This window comes from Macrotis lagotis, chromosome X (genome assembly GCF_037893015.1).
Source record: "Macrotis lagotis isolate mMagLag1 chromosome X, bilby.v1.9.chrom.fasta, whole genome shotgun sequence".
NCBI classification, from domain to species: Eukaryota; Metazoa; Chordata; class Mammalia; order Peramelemorphia; family Peramelidae; genus Macrotis; species Macrotis lagotis.
This window is the reverse complement of record NC_133666.1, coordinates 660,351,151-660,375,603: the sequence shown is the minus strand read 5'-3', so window position 1 is coordinate 660,375,603 and position 24,453 is coordinate 660,351,151. Positions and strand designations below refer to the sequence as shown.

Sequence of the window (24,453 nt, the reverse complement as noted above, 5' to 3'; positions counted from 1 at the left end):
CTTAGAGTTGTGGTCATCTTTATATATATAAAGTATATATATATATATATATATATATATATATATATAGTATTTATTCTCTTGGTCTGAACAAGTTCATGAGTCTTTTGTGCTTCTCTGAATACTTTTGGGTTTTTATTCTCCTGATATAATAATATTCTGTGTTATCTACAGACCCATACTACTGGGTACATAGTGCATAGAATTCTGGGCCTGGAGTCAGGAAGACATTTTCATGAGTTTTAAATATAGCTTCAGACACTAGTGTGACCTTGGTCAGGTCCCTTTACCCTGTTTACCTCAGTTTCCCTCATCTATAACATGAGCTGGAGAAGAAAAGAGCAAACTCGTTCCAGTATGTCTGCCAAAAAAAACCCCAAGATAGAGTCAGAGTTGGACACAACAGAAAACCAAATGACAATAAATCCATAGTTCACAATTTGTTCAGCCAATTTGCAATCAAAGGTGGTCACTTTGTTTCTACTTTTTGACCTCTGTTAAAAAAATGCTGCTAAAAAATCCCTAAAAATATGCCGCTATAAATATTTTTGGTATATATGGAACCTTCCCACTGCCTTTGATCTTCTGAGGGTGAAGTTCTTGTGCTTGAGTCAAAGATTGATCACTTTTATGTTAGGTAAAGTGTCATTCATATCAGATTGGACCAGAGGAGTTTATTGGGCAGGGGAAGTGACATGGACAGATAGGATCTCTATGTTAGGAAAATCACTTTGGAGTTAGAGGATGGAGTGGAGTGGGGAGAGCTTTGGAGGTAGGAAGTTCCAATCAGGGGTAATTATTGCAATATTCTAGGCATAAGATAAAGACCCACACCAGGGTGGTGGCAGTGTTAGAGAAGAGAAGGTGGGTATATATGAGAGATGTTACACAAGTAGAAAAGACAAGATGGCACAATAGATTGGTTATGTAGGATGAGTGAGAGTTAGAAGTCAAAGATGAAAATGAAATCATTAGAGAATGATGGTGTCTTTGACGCTAATAGGAAGGTTTGAAAAGGAGGGTTTTGGGAGGAAAAGATGAATTGTGAGTTTAAAGATGCCCATGAGACATCCTTTTCGAGACATTCAAAAGGCAGTTGCCGCTTTCAAGAGACAGATTAGGGTCTGGATAGATGTCAAGGAATAGATAATAAGGATTGGCAAGTATTTATCAAGTACCAAACTATGCTTAGGTTTTTGGTAGTACAAAGTACAAACACAAAAGAGATAAGAATCAAGGGTAACTAAAAAGTTATTATTAAAAAATACATTTGTACAAGCAACTAAAAGGGTATATAAATCAGAGTAGTTAGATGGTGCAGTGGATGGAGCTACCAGTCCTGGAGTTTAGACATTTATTAACATTATACTAGTGACCCTGGGCAAGTCACTTTTCCTCTGTTAATATAAAGTTAATTCATAATATATATATATAAATCTATCCAAAGTAGTCAAATTCAAGTGAGTTAGAGAGGGAAAGACACTAACCATTGGGGGGAAAAGAGGGGAAAGACTGCAGAACTGCATCCTAAAGGAAGGTATGAGATCAAGGGAATCATCTACATCAAGATGATCATTGAACTCAAGGAACTGATAAGATTACCAAGAAAGGAAAAGAAAAAGAAGGCTCAGGGATTAGACATTGGAAACATCTAGGGTTAGTGAGCGATCTGGATGAAACCTCCATCCAAGGAGACCCGAGAAGGAGCAGTCAGATAGGAGGAGAACACTATTTAAACTCAGCCCTTTTACTCTCTGTAGCTATTATGGCCTGCCAGTCTGGTAGTTACTAAGGTAGTCTCTGGATTTTTGCCAGTTAGAGGAGAATTAAACTGTCTCTAATTCCCTAGTCTCTGAGGAAACACATGTACACACACACACACACACACACACACACACAAACACATGATGGGGAAAGGTCATAAATAATATGCTAATAGGAGAAACTTATCTTACTGGGGGCCTGCTGTCCTGATCTGGGCATGTGAGACCTGTTGTGGTGCTTCTAGGCCTCATTAGAGTTAAGATTTCATTTCTATATCTAATTCACCAGATTGTCTTTTTATTTTTTTAACGATCCCCCTCCCTCTGGTCTTTTCCCACATTTCTGTATGTGTAAGATGCACTTCTTGTTCTTTTCTCACTGGCATTGGTTTGAAGCTCTAGGGGGTGATTTGATGACACGGGTGTGGCACTGGAAAGCGTGAATATGATAACTCTCCCTGGCACCATGTTCTAACATTTCTTATAGCATAGCAAGTCTGCTGGGGATTCTCTTGATGCTTTTTCAGGTATTCAAATCATGATCCCCAATGATAGTATGGAGAAAGAGGACAACACAGGGTACCACTTCTCATGTGTAGCTACCGCATTTCCTTACAAATTGACAAAAGGGAGACTATTTTCCTAATAAATGGAAGCAGTTTTTTGTCAATTGGATCCCCTTCAGGGGAGCCCTGTAGAGTTCTAAAAATATGTTTATGTGATGTAAGGCTAAAGATGCAAACTTCCATTGGGGCATAATAGAAAATCAATAGAAAAAAAATGGAATGTAAATAATCTCTTTGCCATTTGGTATTTTTTCTGAGATATAGGATAATAGAATAGAAACCACCATTGTTATAGACTTTAAGGTGTATAAATTATTTCATTCAATTCTTCAACGATAAGCCCTGAGAGAGTATGGGACATTTTATCTTTTCTCCTTTTACAGATGGGGAAAACTAAGGTTCACACAGCTAGTAAGTGTACCTGAGGCAGATATTTATACACAGTAATCTTCTACCTCCAAGTCCAATAGTCTATTAATTATGTCTTGTAAGTCATTGTCAGTCATCTTGACCTATGCTCTTGCCAGTAGACTTTAATGACTTTGGAGGAGACTGATGACTTTGTATTGCTCTGCTCACTTAAATCCAATTCACTTGCAAATCAAGGCACCACTCTCCTGATACTATTGGTTCTCTCTGAGAGCAAAGGATTAACATCAGTTCAAATAACATTATGCATCACTGCCTCTAACAGTGGATATTTATATAATACATTTTTTTTGAGGACAAATAAGAGTCCATTTTCCGCAAACCTTTGAAGTAGATAGTGCAAGGATGAGCTCTATGCTTTAGAGAATGTGGAAACTGAGGTTCCAAAAAGATAAATGAACTTGTCTAAGGTCACACAGCAAATAAGCAACAAAGTCAAGACTTGAACCTAGTTTCTTCTGAATCTTTCTCAAGACCTCAACCCCCAACTCTAATTTTCAGTACATGAGAGTTTTAATAACTAGTTTGATGGACTTGGGAAAATACAACAAAATGAATAAGGCAAGGAATATTGTCATATTCTAATGTTTGTTTTTTTCCCTATCTACCATAGTTCTCCACCTAAGTTTATGTTGAATAAATGAATAATACAAGTAACCTGTTTGGATCATAAGAACCCCTTTTGGAAAAGAAGCCTACTTCCCTCTAAATTTCATTCATCCCAGTTAGGTGTGGCCATAGCATACAGAGTGCTAAGTTCAAATCCACCTTCAGACATTTTCTAGCAGTTTGATCCTGGGGTAAATGATTTACCTCTGTTTGCCTCAGTTCCTTATCTGTAAAATGGATATAATAATATCAGCTACCTGCCAGGGATTGTTGTGTGAGGGACCAAGTTGCGATAATAACTATAAAGTACTTTTTCACAGTACTGGAATATAAACACTATATAAAAGGTTATTTTTTTACTGCTACTATTAGAATTATTATTGTCGTTGTTGTTATTTCAGTTAATTTTCCCCTAATTGTTCAAGTTTAAGTTTGGGGTTTAAATAGCCTGTCCATCAGTCAAGACTGCACTATGCCAGGATATTTGTTCCTTTAATGATTTTCCAGAAAACAGAGGATTTTCAAGATGGGGATGAAGGTTATGTGAATTCCTCAGAATTAGGGTTAGAAATGGAATTAGATCCAATTAAACATGATGTTCAATTTACTGCCTGGTATTCCAACATTTCTACAGAAAACATAGCTATGATGGGCTGGATATGTTGTTTAGAATGCCCAAATGTACGCTTGCCCAAAAAATTATTTAACGGAGAAGTCTACACAGGGGCAAGAGCTCACAAAGGGTTCAGAAGAAAAAAATACCAGGAAACCCTGAAGGTCTCTTCTAAGAACTTTAGAACTGATTGTACAGCATGGGAGAACCTGGCACAGGATGGCGTGCCCTTATCAATGAGGGCACTGCACTCTATGAGGAAGGCAGAATTGAAGCTGCTCAAAGAGCATTCCGAGCTCGTATTGGTCTGATCAGTCACAGTCGGACACACTGTAATTTGTCTCAAACATAGTGATGTCATTTTGTTCTTCAATAACAAAGGGACAAGAACCAACCAACCAACTGACCAACAGAAAGAGTTTATGATTTCAATGATGGAGGAAACTAGAATGGTTGAGGGGTCTCCAGCTGATGCTAAACATGGATGGGCTGAAGAAAATAGGAAATGTTTTTACTTGGAGAAGAGAAGTTTTAGGTTGAACAAAGTCATTGTCTTTGGGTTCTTTTATGGAAGAAGGATTAGATTTGTTCTATCTAACTTAAGGGCCAGTAACAATGGAGAGGAAGTTGCATAATACTAATAAATTAGTATTTGAAACTGCCATCCTGATTCCAAATCCTTTGCTTTTCTCTTATTTTACTCTTTTTCTGAAAACTAAGGTTATTGAGAACAAAAGATGGACTCAAGAAGTCTGTAGACCCTTTCTGCATTTGTCCTTGTCTGCTACAACATCAAGTAAAAAATGCTGTGTCTGTAGTAGGCACCGAGTAAATAAATTATTTGTTTGTTTCAATTTCAAGTTTAGATGACTGAATGTCTCCTTTATGTTTGGCGGTGGGCAAATATGATTGTGACTGTATCTATATAGTGCCAAGGAAATTCAGTCAGTCAGCATTTTATATATGCCTGTCATTGAGAGTCCTAGGGATAAAAGAAAGGCTAAAATCTGGGTCCTAACCCTCAAAGTTCTCACTATTCTAATGAGGAAGACAGCTTGCAACTCTCTCTCTCTCTCTCTCTCTCTCTCTCTCTCTCTCTCTCTCTCTCTCTCTCTCTCTCTCTCTCAACATTATATATGATATCTATCTATATACTCTATCATCAATCTGTTTCTAGATTGTATTTATCTATCTCTCTCTGCCTTCTTCTATCAATACTATATATGAGAGATAGCTATATACTGTACCTGTCTATACTCAATCTATTTCTAGACTTTATCTGTCCATCTCTTTTTCTCTCTCTCTCCCTTTCTGCCTCTCCTTTTTATCAATATTATATACAATATCTATCTATATATATTGTTTTCTCTATTTCTAGATTATATTTGTCTATACATCTCTCTCTCCTCTCTGCTTTTCCTCTCTAACAATATTATTTACAATATCTATAAATGGTATCTGTACACTATATTCTCATTCTATCTATATCTAGGCTATATCTATTTATCCATCTCTCGCTCTCTCTCTCCTCTCTCTCCTTCTCTTGTCTTTTGCTTCTCTTTTCTATCAATACTATGTATGATATCTCTCTCTATACTCTATATGCTCTGTATACTATTTGCTCTAACTAGCTAGATTATAACTATTTATCTCTCTGTCTCTCTTCCTTTCTTTGCTTCTCCTTTCTATTAATACTATATACTATATCTATCTATAGCTAGACTATGTCTATATTTATCCATCTTATTTCTTTTTCTCTCCTTTCTACCTATCAATACTATATTTATATTGGACAGCTAGGTAATGCAGTGAATAGAGTACTGGCTTTGGAGTCAGGAGAATGGGAGTTCAACTCTAGATTCAGACACTTGCCATGTAGTAGCTATGTGACCTTGGGCAAGTCACCTAACCCTGATTGCCTCACATCCAGGCCCATTTCCAGTTTTCCTGATTCATATCTGGCCACTAGACCCAAATGACTGGTGGAGAAAGTGAGACTGGAGACTTAGCACAAGCACCCCCCCCCCCCCCACTCAAAACCAGTTCGTATGCTTGGCCCTGATGTATTTTCTTCGAGAATGAAAGACAAAACATGGATTCTTTATCTATCTGTTTCTCTCCTCTCCACCTATCAATTACTATATGCCATATCTGTCTATATTATAAAACGATCACTATCCATTTATCCATCTGTCTCTCTAAGCCTATCTACCCCCAGTTATATACCGTGTAAATGGAAGGGCAGCTCAGAGGGGAAATTACTGCAGGGGAAGGTAGTGGACTTGGGGTAAAAGACAACTCCACTGAAAGGGATTTCTTCTTAATCTTGAAGAAAGCCAGAGAAGCTAGGAACCAGAGGTGAGCTAGGGAGAACGTTCCAGGCTGGGGAGATAGGGTAAACATGTGGAGGTGAGACATGGAGTTGTGTATATGGGGGGCTGCAAATAGGCCCATGTAGTTCGATTACAGAGTATGGGACCCAGAAGTAAAGAGGAAGATTAGAAGGTTAGGATGATCTCATTCAGCTGTGAAAATTTCAAAGCAAAGCAAACGATTTTCTGTTTGATCCTGGAGGCATTAGAGCTGCCTAAAATGATCAATCTGGGTAAGTCTAGTGCTCAAGTAGATATTTTTATCTTGAATTATTTAGTCTGCCAGTCGGCACTGGCATGGCCAACTAGATTATTGTCAGATCCCCATTTCCCTAGAAGGAAAGAAACAAGCATTTATCAAGTGTGGATTGCTGGCCAGGCATTTTACTTAAGGCTTTATAAATATTATTTCATTTGATCCTCACAACAGTTTTGGGAAGTAGGGGCTATTGTTGTCCCCATTTTACAGCTGGGAAGCTGAGGCAGACAGCAGTTAAAGTGATTTGCCCAGTCACACAGGTAGTATCTGCCTGAGACAAAATTTGAATTCAGAGCTTCCTGTCTGCAGGGGCAATGCTCCATCCTAACTACCTCTAGATCAATTAGAGATATTTGGAAGGTGATATTGCTTTACGAGTTAGTAGTGGTCTTAAGCAAGACACTTAACTTTCTTGAGTCTCAGTTTCCTTATCTGTAAATAAGGGAGTTTGAAATAGATTTCCTTTGGGTTCCCTTCCAGATCCTTTGAAGTGGCCTTCTTTCTAGCTTCTTGCTAACTAAGATTTTAAGGAATTATAAAGGCAGTCTTAAAATAACTATTTTTTTGGCTTTTCCAAGGCAATGGGTTAAGTGACTTCCCAAGGTCACACAGCTAGGTAATTATTATTAAATGTCTGAGGCTGAATTTGAACTCAGGTCCTCCTGACTCCAGGGCTGGTGCTCTATCCACTACACCACCTAACTGCTTTAAAATAACTATTAGACACACAAAAAAAAATCTCTACAGTTTTGGAATTGGGGGACTAGGTTCAAACCTACCACTGTGCTGTGAAATATCTACTATTTGACAAGTTTAGTTAAGAAGTCAAAGACCAAAATTGAAGCAGATCCTTCTCTCAAGGAACTTACATTCCTTTGGGAAACATAACATGAATATCTAGAAATACATAGGATAAGAGCAGCTAGGTGGTACGGGGCATGGAGCACTAGTCCTGGAATCAGATGGACCTGAGTTCACATCCGAACTCATACACTTTATTTCTAGTCACAATGTAACCTTGGGCAAAAGTCACTTAGCCCTGATTCCCTTGCCAAAATAAAGGGAAAAATATAGGATAAAACATTTGCTAGCTAATAGACTTCATGATTTTGGGGGGCATACCTCATTCATGGGCAGAGAGTGAAGCTGAGATGGTTTGTTAAGCTTGAATTATAGGAGGCATTGACTAAGTCATCACAGATCATATTTTTCTAGTTTATAAACATGTCCTTTCACAGATAACTTTTTTTTATATAAAGTGGAAAAATGAACCTAAAAAACAAAACCCTTTTTCACTGGATAGCCACTGGCTGGCCTGGGTATGGAATGAGCAGCTGAATTCCATCCAATTCCGAGAGGACAGGGACTCCAACCCCCACTGAATGCAGCTCCAGGTCTGAGAAGAAGAGGCCAAATACGGTGAAGATGGCAAAAACTCAGTACTGAATCTTCCTTTTCCCTTGGAAGAGGTTTGCTTGGAATGACCAGGTTACCTCTCCTCATTGGGACTCAGTTTCCTCATGTGTAAGATAAAGCAAAGGAAAGGAGAATAAGCATTTCTTAAGCATCTGCTATTTTCCAGGCACTTTTTACATCTTTACACATATGATATCATTTGATCCTCTCAATAGCCTCAGAAGATAAGTACTGCTATTATCCTCATTTTACAGTTGAGGAAACTGAGGTGCAGCAGTTAAGAGTCATGCAGCTAGGGGTTGGACTACTTAGGTTCTTAACTTTTTCTGTCCTTTGATAATCTGATGAAGAAAATAAAATTCATAGGATTACAAGGGAAGTTAGACAAATCTCTAAAATCTGGGTCTCTCTTCATAGATCTTAATTAAATTAACAGCTCTAGTTTGTTGATCTCTAGGTTCCCTCTACAGATTTGAATCTGAATCTGGAATGGAATCCCTCTGAAGAGGAAGATATCATCTAAGCCATAGGCAACAAAAACTGATTTTTGTGATCTAAAGTCTTCCTTTTTGGCTCTCAGGGCTTTGAGCAGTCTAATGCTCACTTGATCAAAGTCAAGAGATTAGAGAGGAAGACTGATTGTCTTAAGTTGAGTCTAAAATGAGCTTTTGTTGTATTTATGCTCAAATCTCTAGATCTACTTTCTCAATTGTATTAGCAGTTTGGGTATGGTGAGTAGGCTATTTCTTTTTAAGATACACCCCCCCCCCCCATACTAAAGCTCATGAGTCCCACCAGTGTTCTTCCTCCATTGATTATTACTTAATTTTTACTTAATCATCCAGGTCTAACTAGCTTTTACTATATATTGAGAGAGAAGGGGCAAAATTTGGCCATGTAAAAGTAAAAATATATCAGTTAAAATTCATTTTAAAATAAAAGAAAAAAAGAAAACCTATGGGACCTAATCAAGGATACACTTAGAAAATGAGCTGTTCCCAAAATCTATGCTTAATGTCCAGTGGAATGAAAGAGTGTTTTCATAATCAAAATAAAAAAATAGCTTAAAGTTCTGCGAATTCAATATTGAGTCATGTAAAATAAATTATTGTAGCAAAAGGAGGACATATTGAATATTTAAAAAATTTTAAACTTGCCAAAAAATCAAACTAGGTGTTTCAGTAAGAAGTTGGTCCAATCATCCTTAAAAACCTGGGGCACATTCGTTTGCAAATATATAGACTCCAGAGGAAAGTGGAGTCAACTTAGGAAGATTTTGTGGTAAGGGAATAAATCCACAGTTGCTAGAAATCCTTTTCTTCCCATTATAGAGTCCAACCCAAAGTTTCCCCCAGAACTGGGTGGCCCAGGTCCTTGTAGAATCCCAAAGCTGTATTTCTTCTGTGTCTAGTCCATCCTTAGCTTTCGATTCAGATGCTACTGCTGTTCTGGGGACAAAGCTAGGGGAAAGTCCCAAATCTTTTAACTTTTAGAGGTTCACAAGATCATCATCTCATCCTCTGGTCAATGGGGGGTGGGGAGGAGGAGAGATAAGGTCTCTTCTTTTCTATCCTTCCATTCCAAGTGACTCCCTCTCAGAGGTTTGGTTGGATGGCAAATCCTCTTTTGGATTCTAAACTGGCTTACTAACTTATATAAAGACTCATTGGATGTAGATTAGTCTCTTAAACCAATTCCAATATACTTCTTGTATCATTTGATTTCACCCAATGACTTTCATTTCTAAATTGATTGAAGATTTTTCACATCTCCTTGAATGTCTTTAATTGATGACTTGCTTCAATAGAAATTTTCTCACCTGATTAAGATGTCAGGGCTAGAGTATTTTGAAAGTTTTAAGTGGGAGGGGAGTGATCTATTTATGGACTCAATCGATCCCTCTCCCACCCTATGAGCACACACCCACCAAAGCAATTGTTTTAATAACAACCACTTTCCCTTTGTGAACTGGTTGGAACAGCATGGTCTCTGAGTCCCTTCCTAATATCTCATTTTAATTGTAGAGTATAATAGCATACATTAGTAATAATAATAATTCACATTTATTCAACAAGGTTGGAAAAATGTATATCCATTATCTCATTTCAACCTAACAACTCTGTGAAAGTTCCCTATTTTACAGATGAAGAAACTTAGTCTCAGGTTAAATGATTTGTACAAAATTGTACAGCCACTTAAGTGTCTGAGGCAGCACTTAGGTGTCTTTGGTCCAAAGTCAACTCTGTTGACTATAACCTGATGCTTAGTTTGAGTGATTCTTCATTGCTGCAAGAATGATGGTTTTTTGTTTTTGTGCAGTGGAGACAGCACTGGTCTTGGAGTCAGGAGGACAAGAATTTGAATCCAGTCTCAGACACCTGACTTTTACTAGCTGTGTGACCTTGGGCAAGTCACTTAACCTTGATTGCCCTGCTTCCAGGGCCATTTCCAGTTGTCATGATCCATAGATATGGCCACTGGACCCAGAAGGCTCTGGAGAAGAAAACGAGGCTGGTGACTTAGCACAGCCCTTCCTCACTCAAATCCAATTCACTTGCTTGTCTTGGCATCACTTCCCTGACGTTGTGAACAACTTCGAAAATGAAAATCAAACATTATAAGAGTGGTGAAGGTTAGAGTTTATATAGGTCTACTTTTATCAAAACTGAAAATCCTACCATGCTTTCAGAAAAGAACTTTAAAAAAATTGAATTAATCAGATAATTGTCCATATAGCATCTGGTACATGTATGGGTATGTGTATAAACTTATCTAGGAGAAGAAAGAGGGGAGCATTCTTTTAATAGATTCCATGAGACCTCTCTCTAGGGACTTGTATGATTGATGCAGAAAAATTGTATTCTGCAGCTGCGAGAACTTTGAACACCACTATTTTTCACCCTCAGGAAACATTATATCATACATCTATTTGCCTCTGTCTTTCTAGCATATGTGATGGACTCTATCATTTCTCAAATCAATCTTTCTCAAATCAATCAATCTTAAAACTAATTAAATGCTTGATATTTGCTTAGCACTATGCTAGAAAGGCAAAAACAATTCCTGCAGTCAAAGGTACTTACATTCTAATGGTGGAAACAATAAATAACAAGGTATATACATAATAGTTGGGCATCGAGGTGACACAGTGGATAGAGTGACAGACCTGGAGTCAGGAAGACTCATCTTCATGAGTTCAAATGTGACCACAGATACATACTAGCTGTGCCACCCTGGACAAGTTACCTAACCCTGTTTGCCTTTGTTTCCTTATCTATAAAATGAATTGGAGAAAGAAATGGTAAACCACTCCATTATTGCTGCCAAGAATACCTAAACTGGGCTGAAAAATGACTAAAGAAAAACAAGATAGATGCAGCAAGAGTTGATAAGTCAACACAGAGATGAAGGCATTAACAATTGAGATTGGGAAAGAACCCTTAAAGGAGGTGGAATTGGACCTGTGCTGAAGCAAGGAAGAGAGACTAAGAGGCCAAGGTGAGAGGGCAAATATTCCAGCAGGCTCAGGGGACAATTTCTTCTTGGCCTAATTAGACATTTATGCCAAAAATCTGATGTGTATATTTTGCCTTCACTCATATTGCCATAGTTTGGAAAAAGTAGAACAAATCTGGATCCTTATTTCCTAGATCCAGGCAGCCCTACTTTACTTTTTTGGTCCTCCTTTCATCTTCTAGTTGACATCTACTAAAGATGGGTAATTACTAGGAAAGAGTGACCTCTCCAACATTTGGCTTTTGTATGCTTCTCCACCTGGAACTCTGAGTTACCCTGCTGTAACTGGGAAAGATGTTTAGGGAAATCAACTTTCCTTTATTCTCTGAAGAGTTTATTTTATGAATAAGAGAAGACTTTGAAAGTGGAGCATCTGTTCACTGTAGAACTGATATTATTTTTTCAGATGTTTCTTTCATGATGAAATTTAGAGAAGGGGGAAAAGAGTCAAGGGTTGTTTTTATATTTATTTTTTTTTCCACTCAGAACAATGACTATCCTAGAAACTGACTGAAAAGAAGCCAACATGGCAAGGTGGGTACAGGGAGAGGCTCAGAATCAGGAGATCTTGTTTCTGATATATACGAACTATATGACCATGTGAGAGACACTTAACTTCTTAATGACATGAAAAATTTTGACATTTTAATGCACGGAGAAGTGGTTGATCTATGTTAGCAGAGGGGATTCCATACCAGGAGACCCATCCTTTCAGTACTTCAATGAATCTATGATTTCATTCCTTGTGGATATTCCCCCTGACAATGCAGATCACAGTAATACTTGTCTGTCCATCCAATGTGACTGTTGCTCACACTTTACCGTAACTTCACCATAAGAGGTGTCATCTAATATACCAGGAGGTCTTGCTTGGCTATGAGTAAAGCACTTGGATTGTTTATCTCTTATCTCTCATTCTTGAAACTTGTGCAGTTCACTTTTTCCCCTCCTATCTGGCATTTCTTTAATGATTTCCTTTGAACTGCTTCTCTTGGGCATTTTCTCTCTTGTGAAATGCTGCTGCCTATGAATACCCACCATGCACCTGTCCAGTTCCCCCAGGGTGATCCACAGCTTCAATTCTTTGGACACCATGGTATCCCTAGGATGACTTACAGTCCTATAAAAGCACTGTAAGAACATTGGCATTAAAAAAGATGGACCTTTGTTTCAAGGAGAAGCTTGGGGTCATGGAAAGAACTTTGTGATTTCCCAAAGGCAATCTAACCTACACCAATGAAATCAAAGGTCTGGACTGAAAAATTAAAAAGAAAAAAAAAGGATGTTAGTGGAAACAATGGTAAAGCCATAGATCATTTTTTGTTTTCTTTTTATGTCAAAGTCTCTGGAACATTTCAAGGGTAGGATAATTGTGTCCACTGGACACCAAATACATTGTTGTACTATTTTTTAGAGGCTGGATCCAATCTTGACCTTTGTTATGACCAGCTCATCTTGTAGGGCTATGTGCTTATCTTGAACTGAGGCTATGTCTACACATCAGATACCTGCAAGCTGAAGAAAAATGACTCAATTATCTGAATAGATTGTAAGTGTCTGACACCATAAGTTCATAGATGTAGAGCTACAAGGGACTTTAGAGGCCATTGAGTTTGACCTGCTCATTTTCCAGATAAGAAAACTGAGGACAAGGGAGATGTCATCTCCCAGAAGAAGCATTTGAACTCAGGTTTTCCTGATTCCAAGCCCAACACACTAGTCAGGGGTAGGTCCCTGAATTCAGAAGGTATTGACTACACTTAGAGCTTAGAATCTGGATGGCAAAAGCAGTACTAGCAGCTAGCATTTATGGAATGTCAGTAAGCTTATATAATTCTTTTTTCTATAGTATCTCATTTGGTTCTCACAAGTCCTATCTGAATCCCACCTTCCACAAGAGGTTTTTCCTGGTTCCTCTCAATTCAAATACCTTTCTCTGTTGATTATGTCCAATTTATTTTGTAGGTGGCATGTTTGTTTTCAGTTTGCATATTGGCTCCCTGTTTAGATTATAAGCTCTTTAGGACAAGGATTGCCTTTTGCCTTTCTTTGTACCCTCAATGTCATTTAATAAATATTTATTGACTGAGAAAAACTTGGAAACTTTCAAATGGCAGATTGGAATGAAATGCTTCCATTGCTGTGCCCTCTTTCTACAATTTGTGTTTCAGGCTAATTGATCTAAAAGAGTCTGTTGTATTTCTCCAGGAACAAAATTCCTTGTTTTATCTCTTTGGCTAAGTGGAACAATGTAGATATTGTCTACATTCATTCTAACCTTTGGATCCCGTCATTTCCACTTACTCTAAAAACTTATTTACCTTCTGTCTTTATCAGAATTAAAGAATCTTTGTATTGGAATAAGAGTTAAAAATGGATAGGGAGGTTAGTTCCTTCCTTAGATATTAGCTGTGATCCTGGGCAAGCCATTTAATCTTTACCACCCTCAGTTTCCTCATCTTTTTAAAAAATGAAAGAGTTAGCTCCGATCAATCAATCAATATTTATTAATTTCCAGACACTGTGCTATGCACAGGAGGATGCAGAAAGAAGCCAAAGATAGTCCCTGCTCTCAAGAAGCTTACCATCTTATCACATGCTAATAAGTATAAAAGGTCCCTTCCAATATTACATTTATGGTCTTAGGATCCTATGACCACAGTGGTCACCTAGTCCAACCTGTGTGTAAAAAGAACATATATAATGTACCTTATAAATGGTCAAATAGAGCTTTTCTTATCTACATATTGCACATATGAATATATTTTTGTACATAGATGTACATATGTATGTGTGTGTGTCCTCCCCCTTACCCCCAATTTGCTTGAAGACCTCCAGTGAGTTGGGACCCAATATCTCCAAAAACATTCCAGTCTACTTTGGAACAACTTTAATCATTAGTAAAATTTTCCCCACATCCAACCTAAACTTGCTTCTCTGCTTCTTCTCCTACCATGACTCCTGGTCCTATGTACTAGGCCAAACAGAAGAAAGCTAATCCTTCTTTCATGCTATAGCCCTTCAAATCTTGAAGATGGCTTCCCTAATGGTCTGTGTTTGTTTATTTTTCTTTGTAAGGGTTCGAGGTGTTAGCATCCGCTTCTCATTACTGGCCACTGGAAATCGTGGATGGAATTCATGAGCTTCAGGATACAACAGGAGGTAGACCCAGGGGATCACAGGGGGGCCTTGGCATTGGACATAAACCTAAGAATGTGTCACTCTCAGTAAGTTAAAAGGGAACAGGACAAACAGAAGTGAATGGTATTTGCTTTGAAGCCACAGTAGTAGGAATGGATTTGCCAACAAATATTTTGGCAGCCCTTCTCTTCCCCTTCCTCCCCCCCCCCATAATTTTGCATTTCAGAGACATTTTAATAGCATTTTCAGACATTTTATGACCAAAAGACTAAGAGTTTCAAGTACTTCAGAATCTCATTAAAATCTTTCTTTGCCTACAGCCTCAAAAAAAAAAAAAAGCTGTCAGAGATTTCACATCGATGTCTCCATTTAAAAGTCCTGTCTTGTATTTCCTTATTTAGACAGAAGTATCTTTTTGTAGGTGTCTGCCCAAGTGAAGACTAAACAACTTCATTGCCAAAGCACCGGCCACATCATGAAGTTCACTGATGTCTCAAATAACCCTTCACAAGTCATTCTCAGGTGTTCTTTGTCACCCCGGGAAGCTGTTTTTCCTACCAACCAATTCCTTTCTCCAGCCCTGAAATAAAAGATTTCTGTCCTTTCCCCTTCACCCACATCCTAATCCCTCCCAAATATGAAATGTGCTCAAGTTATGGTCACAGCTTTATTCAGATGTTGTAAAAAGGAATTAAAATTTAATTTTAAAATATTAAAAATCCACTCTTACTCTGTTTCAAAAAGCCCAACATTACTCCAAATTTTTCTCCTCTTTTATAAAGATACTTTTTAATGGAAAGCACTTTTTTGATGTGCTATTCTTTTTTGAAATAAAATTCATTGACAGTTCCCTCACAAATGAATTAAACATTTGGACTACTGTGTACACTTAGAATTGCATTGTATATCTGCCTTGAGTTTCTGACAGACCTGATCTATTTCTAGTGAAATGGATTTTTTCCCCTTGGGTTTTTTCCTTTTGGTTGGATGTGGGAAGGCACAATATTGCTGAATCCTGAGTTTTCTACACTAGCAAATTTCCATTTTTTTCTAGGTGTACTATTTTGTTACATTCGAAATCTCTTAATCTTCTTTCCAGTTCAGTTAGCATTTAAAAAAAAAAGTCTCCTCCCTAGAACCTGTAGTGAAGGGGCTGCAGCTGAGTTAAATGCTAGGGGCTCTGTTAATCCTGGTGGTAGTAGCTGGAAGAGGGGTTTAAGTGGAGAACATGGCAGAATGAACCATAATTTTCACTTTGCCACAACGATTTTCTTCCCATTGCCTACTTAGAGGGCAGTAATGAAGTCCCGCTTGAAAAACCATCAAGTGACTGCGTGTCTTCGGCCATGGCATTTCTCCAAAATATTTTGCATTGTAGAAATAAAAAAAGATCTCCTTGGACTCTGTGGTATGTGGCCAGCCCAGGTCATGGTAAATGATTCCCCATCTTACTTTCTATTTTTCTTTAAATGGTCTCATTAAGGAGCCCACAGGGAAAATGTCACTCAAAATTGAAAGGCATTATTGAAATAATCCTTTGTCCCTTACATAGTAGCAGAAAATATTTCAAACAGATATGTAAATATTCTTGGATATATGATTTTCTCCCCAGCCTACCCCTACTTCATTAATTCAATCTAAAAATTTGATTTTTTTTTGAATTCTGAATGTGTCTTTTATACATATTCTATATTTATTCTCTGGCTTAATTATGTTCTCTCTGTTCAAACATCAATTACACAGCAAAAAATGATTAGCCCATAATGTGAGTGTCAAGAATGTTATGCCTAGGATATAAACAATTTTTCTACATTTATTTTTTTGGAGGGGGAGAGGGAAACCTAATTTTTCAAACATAATCCTATTATGTTAGAATACTTTGCTCACAAGTCCTTGAAGCAGAGAAGTCCTAATTCATCACTGTGTTTTGCTGTAGGGAAGATGTCAGTTGGCTAAAAAAACATGCTGTAAGCATGCAGAAAGCTTTGTTTTTTGTTGTGGCTCAAGTCTCTCGTTTTGTCCATTTGTCATAATATGTGAATGTTTTCATCCCATATTTCTGTTCCATAAGTCACCATAACATCATGATTACCTAATTCTTTTTTTTAAGCCATTGTGTTGCTGAATTTAGTTTCATACCTCTCAACTATTTAATCTTAGGGGAGATAGTGTCAACAAATTGGATCCCTTTTCTCATAACACTAGCTATTATTGACGGATCTTGAAACAATGTTAGCCTGGTTTTGGAAATGGATTCGTCATGGTATTATTGATGGTGATTATACATTGTTGGTGTTACTGATAATGTCATTTATCCATTTTCCCCAAGAATAAATAAAAGGGGTAATGGAAGTAGTGCTGGGGTTGGGGAATTTGGGAAGAAAGTGGTCTCCATTTTTTTTTACAAGGGAAAAGACTACTCCCCAATATGTTTGTTCCCTGTTATGTTGAGAGATATGGTTGGTTCTGTTTGATTCTGTGTTTGACTCATCTGTTCTGCCTTTTTTTTGTTGTCTCACCCAGCATTAAGAAACCACAACTTCACTGTGCTTACCTTCCATAATTCTACCTTTGTATATACCAATGATTCTGCCTACTCTAACTTCTCTGCAACCGTAGGTGAGGACTTAAAATATTTTTGTGCTGCATTTGTCAAGCTTGGACCTGCAATTTATTTAAAGGCCAATCTGATTGATGATTTTAATTCAGTGACCCCCTTCTGGGATATCAGGGAAGTAAAAGTCCCAGGGAATAGTACAAACCTACAATGAGCCTTACAGAAAGAAGGGATTGGAAATTGCATATTATTTGAACTATTGGTGGCTGTAGTATAGAGGTTCCCATCCTTGTGTTGTGTCATGGCAGTCTCTGACCTTTCTTAGAAGCATGCTTCTAAATAATTGAAAGAAATGATAAATTTCAGTTTCAGATTAGCAAAAATAAAGATGTAATCCTCTTCCCCACCCCCCAATCTAAATTCATCAATCCCTTGAAATCTCAGACACAGGATCCTTGAGAGATATGTGAACCTTAGGTTAAACAGCCCTGCTGTAGCACATCAAAGAGGATGGAAATTATCTTCTGTTAGGTCAGCAAGGGTTTATTAAGCACTTTCTATATAACACTTTGTAACCCTGGTGCTACCACAAAAAGCAAGGAGCTGACAGAGTAGTGGGAAAATTCAGTATGTAAGCAACTATGAGAAAAGATGATATCTAGAGGATACCTTGTAGATGATCACAAAGGGAAGGTACTAGAATTATTGGAGATTAGGAAAGACTTCTAGAAGATGGAATTTTAGCTGAGGTTTGAAGGAAGGTGGAGGGGTGAGGAGAGAGAGAGAGAGAAAGCTTCCAGGTCTGGGAGAAGTCAGAGAGAAGTCACAGAGCAGTTGAGAGGAAGAATATAGCAAAAGAGGTCATAGTCATTGGACAATGAGGGGTGTTAAGGATAGGAAGACTGAAAAGTTGAGGTGGGGGTCTAAGGGAAGGAGCAAGATATGAAGGGTTTTAAAAGCTAAACAGAAGGTTTTGTATCTCATTTTGGAGGTGATAATAAATGCCTGTTGATTTGACTTCAGAGTTATGGGTAGAGTAGTGGGTCTCCAGATTCACCCAGATTAAAGGAACAGAAAACAAACCAAAATAAAATAAAAGAAAAGAAAACCAAAAGCCAGATACAACACCAATCCAAGTATCATTCATAGTCTATATGTTTTGGGGATTAAAACAGTGCTTTTTTTATTTTATTGGAAATCTCTATTGTGCTAGGCTGTTGAAAGTCTATTCACATGTGGTTAAGACTACATGAGATGTCTATAAAGTGCTTTGTGAAAGCTCAGAGAATTACAAAAATGTCAGTGCTTATTATCATCATCATTGTAATTATTATTAATAGCAACAACAATAATAACCATAAAGGGAAATATTTTGATATTTTTCAATATTTAGAATATTACATTCTAATATTTCTAACATTCCTCATACAAATGTTAAACCTTTCTTGCTTCTAGAATCCTATCGAAATTCCTTGAAATAGGTCTTTAAAACATTTTCCTTCTGGATGCTAATTACATTAAGGAATATTTAAAAAATAAAAATTAAAAAAAGTCCCTCCCCTCAAGGAGCCCTCTTAAACTAGAACATGAAATGATCTGGAGGAAATGTTACATAATGCATAGAGTACTGTACTTGGAATCAGAAAGACCTAGATTCGAATCCTGCTTAAGATATTTGCTAGTTGTGTGACTCTCTGTGCCTCAGTTTCTTTATCTATAAAATGAGGGGATTGGATTTAATGTATTTCTAAGGTCTTATCCAGGTCAATTCTATGACCTTATGAACTCACTGCATTTTGGGATTCAGAGTAATCTGATTGGCTTGTCAACATGGCCTAGATTGGGAAAAAAGACTTGCTAGGCCTCCCTTTGACTCTGTGCTATGTAGATTCCCTACCTTTTCCCCCCTCCCCTCATAAAAATAAAAAATCTTCCCATGAAAAAAGTAAGTTGAATGGAATATATATGATGATCATTGAGCAGATGCCTTTAAAGTAAGTCACTGTCCTGCTTTTGGTGACTGGAGAAAACTCAGTGAGTTGACTCAGGAGATGAAGAGGACGGCAACTAAGAGGACAAAGATGATGTTAATGATCGAGGAGGGTTAGATAGACTGCTATGTGGGATAATCAAATGATAGGCATGGGCCCTCAAGGGCAGTGGATATATAGTTCAGCAGCTCACATGGTACAGGTGTGTTAACTACTAGGGAACTAAAGAACTATAAACTTTGGATGACACTCAATTTTTATAGTCCTTTCTGATCTCCTCCATAAACCATTTGTACCAGTCCTCCATTGTCAGTTTTGGCTCTGGGATTCAAATTGAATTAGACTGGCTTTATAAGGACAACAGGAAGTATGAAACAGGAAGATGAAAATGTTTAGATTAGTAATTGACTGGTTTATTGAGTCATGGTTTATTTGTCCTTCTTGAGTGGATTTTATTTTTAAAAAAAGATTATTTCCAAATTTGGGAACTGGGGCCTCTAATTAGAGTCCAGGAGATAGAGTTTAATATTAGTCATTTTAAATTCTAGTTTGAACCTAAATATTACCCTTGTAAAGTTAAGCAAAGTATGGAGGTGGGAAAAGGAAGGCCTTAAAGTAATTTCTCTAGCAATAGTGCATAAATAAGGCTTAGGTCAGTGGCTTAGATCTCCATTGGGAGCTTAGGGAATAGACACTAGTGAGAAATATTGTAAAAAACATTTAAGTTACTTATATACCTGACTCATGCCCTCAGAAGCTTATGCCTCACAGGTTGACTAAAGAATGATTTTGTCATTTTTTTCCTTGCCTAGACATTGTAGAAGGAAAAGTCAGTAGAGGCATTTACTTGCAAGAAACAAGAGGACTGAAGCTACTGTATTCTAAAACTTCTTGCATTAGTAACCCAGTCCAGTGTGATCCTGAAGGTAAGTGATGGAATCCATTCTTATGTTTTATTAAAGGACCTCTTAGCTCCCTTCTAACTCTAAGTTTCATTCATTAAGCACACATTTATTAAGCAGGCACTCTGTTGATATTGGAGAGCTAAAGACCAACAGAAAACAACATGACTTGCTCTCAACATTCTACTTGATAGGGGTTGATGGAGGGGGAGGAAGCAAGGAACAATTCATGAATATACAAATCAACACAAAATACAAAGTAATGCTAGCTTTCAAAGAGGTCCTTATGATTTGCAAAGTGCTTTAGCTCATTGGGTCCTCACAATAATTCTTGGAAGCGGGTGCTAATGTGACTCCAATTTTACAGAAGAGTAAGCTGAGGTTGAGAGAGGTTAGATGCTTCCCTAGGGTCACATAGCTAGTAAGTGTCTGATTTGAATTTGGGTCTCTCTGACTGTGAGTCTAGTACTTTGCTACTGAGATGTGGGTGGGAAGCTGCATAACTTGGAGGGAATAGAAAAGCCTTTTGTAAGAAATATTATATGAGGTGAATCTTAAAGTGACCTAGGAATGGTCAGAAAAAAAAGGGGAAGGAGAATACTTTATTCATGAGGTATTTTTGTTTTTCTTTCAAAGAGGACCAAGAGATTAGGGAAGTGATGCCATGATATGCAAGTGAATTGGATTTGAATGAGGGGGTTATTGTGCTAAATCACTAGTCTCACTTTCTCCTCTGGAGTCATCTGGGTCCAGTGGCCCGATAGGAATCAAGATATAGGGTATACAAAGGCCTGGAGATGAGACATGAATGTCATATAAAGGAAACAGCAAATAGGTAAGTTTGCATGTAGAGTGAATGAGTGGAACAATGAATTTGGTTTGGTGTTGGAACTCTCCATGGACCATCCAGTTAGAATTATCTACTAACAAAATGTGATTTGGGGGGGCGGAGCCAAGATGGCAACATGAAGGGACCCAGTCTTAGGAGCTCTCTGATAAAAACTCATAAACTAAGGACTCTAACTAAACTTTCGAGAGACAGAACCCACAAAGGGACCCAAGTGAGGCAGTTCTCCCACTCAAGGTAACCTGGAAAAGAGCAGAGAGGCTCTGCTCCCTGGGGCTGGAGGGGTGGCCCGCCAGAGCCAAGGAACTTCAGCCTCTGGGAGGCAGCCCCAGGGTGCTGGGGGCCGCAGCTCGCAGCAGCGGAGGAGTCTCCTGAGCTGCACCCCGGGGAGCACCTGCACGGAGTGGGGGAGCAGTGGGGAACCCCTGCCAGGGCGAGCACTTGGAGCCCAGCCCTCAGGGCACACAGCCAACAGCCTGGTCTTTCAGCAGCCTAGACCTGGAAACAGAAGCAGGCGGAGCCGGTAAACAGGAGCCCCCAGGGCATGAGCCCATTGAGCTGAGGGAGGGGAGTGAAGAGAGACTGCAGAGCTCTGTGTTCTGCCTCTGGAGCTCTGACCACATTCAGATCCTGATCGCAGTCTAGGCCCCCCCCATAGAACAGCAGGGCCCCCCCACCTCAGCCCCGTGGCAGAGGGGGGCGCATATGGTCATTCACAGACCAGGAGGGAGGACAGAGCCTCACACACTGAGACCCTTGTGGGAGTGTCCCAAAAGCTCAGGAAGCACCCCAAAAAACAGGCTTAGGCTGGGAAAATGAACAAGCAAAGAAATAAGAGGAAGACCATTGAGAAATATTTTGCAAATGAGCCCAAGAAGGATCAAAATACTCAGTCTGAAGATGAGGAAGCACAAGCTCCTGCATCTAAAGACCCCAAGAAAAACAGAAATTGGGCTCAGGCTATGACAGAGCTCAAAAAAGACTTTGAAAATCAAATGAGGGAGTTGGAAGAAAAGCTGGGAAAATAAAGGAGAGAGATGCAGGAAAAACATGAAAATGAAGTCAGCAGCTTAGTCAAGGAAATCCAAAAAAATGCTGAAGAAAATAGCATGCTAAAAACCACCTTAGGTCAAATGGATAAAACAGTTCAAAAAGTTATTGAGGAGAAGAATGCTTTAAAAAGCAAAATTGGCCAGATGGAAAAAGAGATAAGAAAACTCTCTGAGGAGAATAAATCCTTCAGACAAAGAATAGAATTCAGGGAGATCGATGAATTTACTAGAAATCAGGAATCAATACTTCAAAACCAAAATAATGAAAAATTAGAAGAAAATGTGAAATATCTCATTGAAAAAACAACTGATATGGAAAACAGACTTAGGAAAGATAATTTGAAAATTGTTGGAATACCTGAAAGTCATGATCAGGAAAAGAGCCTTGACATCATTTTCAAAGAATTACTACAGGAAAATTGCCCTGATATTCTAGAAGCAGAGGGCAAAATAGAAATGGAGAGAATCCACCGATCCCCCCGAGAAAGAAATCCCAAAAAACCAACCCCCAGGAATATTATAACCAAGTTCCAGAACTCTCAAGTCAAAGAGAAAATATTACAAGCAGCCAGAAGGACACAGTTCAAATATCATGGAGCTGCAGTCAGGATCACACAGGACTTAGCAGCAACTACATTGGAAGCTCGTAGGGCTTGGAATACAACATACCGGAAGGCAAAAGAGATTAGAATGCAGCCAAGAATGAACTACCCAGCAAGGCTGAATGTCCTTTTCCAGGGAAAAAGATGGACTTTCAATGAACCAGGGGAATTTCAAAGGTTCCTTTTGGAATGGCCAGAGCTGAACAGAAGGTTTGATCTTCAGATATAGGACTCAGATGAAGCATGGAGATTGGAGGAGAGGGAGGAAATATGAGGGACTTAATGAGGATGAACTGCATGGATAGAAAAATGATACTGATAATATTCATATGAACCATCTCAGATAATAGAGCAGATAGAGGGAGCTTTTATAGTTGAAGCACAGGAGAAAGCTGAATTCGAAGATAAAATATGGTGTAAAAATGGAGTCAATAAGAAAAAAAAAGGGAAATGGATTGGGAGAAAGGAAAAGGAGAGGGGGAATAGTCCAAAATATTTCACATAATAAGATTTGTTTTATTACAATGAGCTATTGCAATGATATGGAAGGGGGGAGGCAAGGGGGAATGAGGGAAGCTTTGCTCTCATCAGAGATGGCTAGGAGAGGAAACAGCAAATATACTCAATGGGGTATAGGCATCTGGAGTAAGGAGGGGGGAGCAGGGAGAAGGGGTAGGGATGTGAATAAATGAGGAGAGGATGTACCATGGGGGGACAGTGGTCAGATATAACACATTTTCTTTTTTTACTTCTTGCAAGGGGCTGGGATTGGATGGCCTGCCTAGGACCATAGGGCCAGGTGGATTCTGGGCCTAAGGGGTGGTATGGGGGCTCAGGGCTTCTTGGCCCCAGGACCAGGGATCTGTCTGCTGCGCCACTCAGTGACCCTACAGCAGAGTCAGAGTGAAAGGAGAGAGAAAATATAGTACATGGTAGTGGAGAAATAAGAAAGGAGGGAGTTGCGATCAGCAATGGCAACGTTGGAAAAATATGGAAGTAACTTTTGTGATGGACTTATCATAAAGAATGTGATCCATTCACGACAGAGTTGATGGTGTTGGAACAAAGACTGAAACACATTTTTTGTTATTATTATTTGAGGGAGGGTACAGGGCAAGTGGGGCTGGGTGGCCTGCTTGGGGCCACATAGCAGGGTGATCATTGGGTGTCTGGGGCCAGATTCGGACCCAGGTGCTCCTGGCTCAAGGGCCACCCAGCCACCCCTACTATTATTACTATTTTATTTTATTTTGGGTCTTTTTTTTTTTTTCCTTCTTTTTGGTTTTTGCAGGGCAGTGGGGATCGGGTGGCTTGCATGTCACATGGCTGGGTGATTATTGGGTTTACGAGGCTGGATAGGGACTCAGGTGCTAGTGGATCCAGGGCTGTTGCTTCGTCCATTGCGCCACCTGGTCATACCTACAATTATTTACTATTATTTTTTTCAATTTTAATTTTTTTCTCCCCCTTTTACTTTTTTGCCCAAGCAAGTCTATCTATATTCATGGGGGGAGGGGTATTTTGTTTACTTGTAAACAAGTATATTTTATTAATGTAAAGAAAAACATTTGTACAAAATGAGAATAAAAAAATTTAAAAAAATGTGATTTGGGACTGGATCTCAGGAGAAGGACTGGAACTGAACACACATAGTTCTAGGAGTCATCTGCATAGAGAAGACATTTGAGTCTGTTGGAGCTGATGTTGAATGAGTGGGTTTATAAAATGAAGAAGACCTGGGCCCAACACATGACAGATACTCACAGTTAACAGACAAGACAAGGAAGACTGAGAGGGAGCAGCCAGAGAATTAGGAGG

At 38.7% G+C, this 24,453-nt stretch overlaps 1 protein-coding gene across 1 annotated transcript in view; it reads left to right on the top strand.

The window, feature by feature from the left end:
* Positions 1 to 24,453, top strand: part of ADGRD1 (adhesion G protein-coupled receptor D1) — a 490,642-nt gene that overhangs the window by 24,985 nt on the left and 441,204 nt on the right. Inside the window, exon 3 of the mRNA XM_074205246.1 lies at positions 20,045 to 20,158. Within this exon, the coding sequence (XP_074061347.1) occupies positions 20,045 to 20,158 (114 nt within the window). The remainder of the gene's footprint in view (positions 1 to 20,044; positions 20,159 to 24,453) is intronic.